Source organism: Aedes albopictus, chromosome 3 (assembly GCF_035046485.1).
Source record: "Aedes albopictus strain Foshan chromosome 3, AalbF5, whole genome shotgun sequence".
NCBI lineage: Eukaryota > Metazoa > Arthropoda > Insecta > Diptera > Culicidae > Aedes > Aedes albopictus.
This window is the reverse complement of record NC_085138.1, coordinates 146,369,352-146,371,261: the sequence shown is the minus strand read 5'-3', so window position 1 is coordinate 146,371,261 and position 1,910 is coordinate 146,369,352. Positions and strand designations below refer to the sequence as shown.

The 1,910-nt window shown below is 44.5% G+C and overlaps 1 protein-coding gene across 1 annotated transcript; it reads right to left on the bottom strand.

Moving 5' to 3' along the window:
- Positions 1-544: 544 nt before the first annotated feature.
- On the bottom strand, positions 545-1,703 carry LOC109426213 (calcium uptake protein 3, mitochondrial). The gene is made up of 4 exons (XM_062857523.1): positions 1,626-1,703; positions 1,330-1,566; positions 946-1,114; positions 545-891 (listed from the first exon to the last, which is right to left on the bottom strand). Exons 1-4 carry the CDS (start codon positions 1,701-1,703, stop codon positions 545-547), a joined length of 831 nt encoding a protein of 276 aa, XP_062713507.1.
- Positions 1,704-1,910: the final 207 nt, after the last annotated feature.

The window sequence follows — 1,910 nt, the reverse complement described above, 5'->3', positions numbered from 1 at the left end:
GAAAGATACGGTGGACAGGGCATGTTGCAAGAATGCCGGACAACAACCCTGCAAAGCTGGTGTTTGCAACTGATCCGATTGACACGAGAAAGTGTGGAGCGCAGAGAGCACGCTTGGCGGACCAGGTGGAGCGTGACCTGGCGAGCATTGGGCGCGACCGAGGATGGAGAGCGGCAGCCACAAACCGAGTATTGTGGCGTACTATTGTTGATCATGTCTTGTCTTAAATGTGATGTTGAACAAATAAATGTATGTATGTATGTACAACTATTAAATTCTGTAAACATTCTAGCAGAATGTTTTTTAAACAACGTTCTGGAGCCAGAAACTTTTAGATTAAAAAAATAGCAACTTTGCAAAATTTAAGATTATGATAGAGAAGATGAATTTCAGAAACTTAAAATGACCATCAGCTCCACTCTCCGTCGATTGGATCAAGTTATACATAAAGCCTAAACACAAAAGAAACAGCAGCGTTAAGAAAAACATAAACCTAAACCTACAACACCGGGCCAAACCGTGTCGCATCGAGTGTTTTCAACTGTCACCGGTGGTAGTTCCGCTCCGGACGGTAGCCATGGTCCGGGTGGAACTGGAAGTAAATCAAATACCGTCTCAACTGCCGACAGGCACGGGATCGCATTTTAAGCAGATGGCGAAAGCCCGACGCGTGCACCGTTTCCTTGTCGATCTCGTCCAGATAGTCTTCGACCAGAAAGTTGTGGTGACTTACTTTGAATCCCCGGTGCAGCCGGTCCTTCATGATGGCGATGAATTCCTTGTACGACAGCAGCCCGTCGCCGTCCTCGTCGAAGATGGCGAAGACCGTGTCGATCAGGTGCGAGTTCAGCTCCGAACCGGTGCAGATCTTGACGGCCCGGGAGAATTCGTCTGCGGGAGAAGCGTTGAGTTTTATACGGTTTACAAAAAGTAATATTCACTTACCTTTAGAAATCGGTTGATCAGCAAGAGTGTACATTCTCATGGCAATGGAGAAATCATCCAAGTTGTTCAGAAATTGGCAGAACTGACGGAACTCGTCAAACGAAACTCCCTTCTCCTTGGCTTCTCTATCCAGCAGACGATCCAAGTAGTTGTCGTATTCGTCAGTGTCCTAAATATAAACAAAATTGATTAAACGAACTCGTGAACGAACTTTAACATAAAAAACGAAGATCACTTCATCAAGAAGACTAGCAGCACTGCTGAAAGTTGTGAGACATTGTTTACAGCGCACCTCGCGGAAGATTTCTTTTTCGATGTTGGTACGGAAAAAGAGCTACAAGTCTTCTTGGAACAATGATCTTTGCTGAAAATCACAACACTCACCAAATAGGTATACCGCAGCAAAATCTTCGCAAAGTCAACCTCCGAGATGCGTTCGTGACCCTTGGAAAACTCGCAAAATTCCAGTTCCAGAACTTCGGTTTGGAGGTTCTTCATGAAGTTGTAGAACCCGTCGTACTGCAGATCCTGATTACCTTTCTTGCCGAAAAAGTGAACCTGCAGCGTGGTGTCGACCTTGTGCTTCCGCTGTAGACCTTGTTCATCGTCGACGTAGTCATCCTGCAAACACCAATTCGTGTTGAGAAGTTTCCAGTTATTTGCTAAGTAGTTTGTCTCACATTTTCGCCACCTTCTTCTCCCTCCTTGCTTTCGATGCCACGTTTTCCCTTCCAGGCAAAGCTGAAAATCTTCTCCATCTATGGTTGAAACCAAAGTCCACGGTAGCAGCAATTAACGAAATAAAGTAGAAAAACATTTAAGTTAACAACTTGAATATAAAACACGTAAATACTGTTCAAGCTTATACGGATTATCATATGGATAATAAACAGTGAGTTGAGTTCCCCAACGAGTGCAACATTAGACCAATAGCTAGCCCGGAAAGCTTAATTCTGTTGACGAAC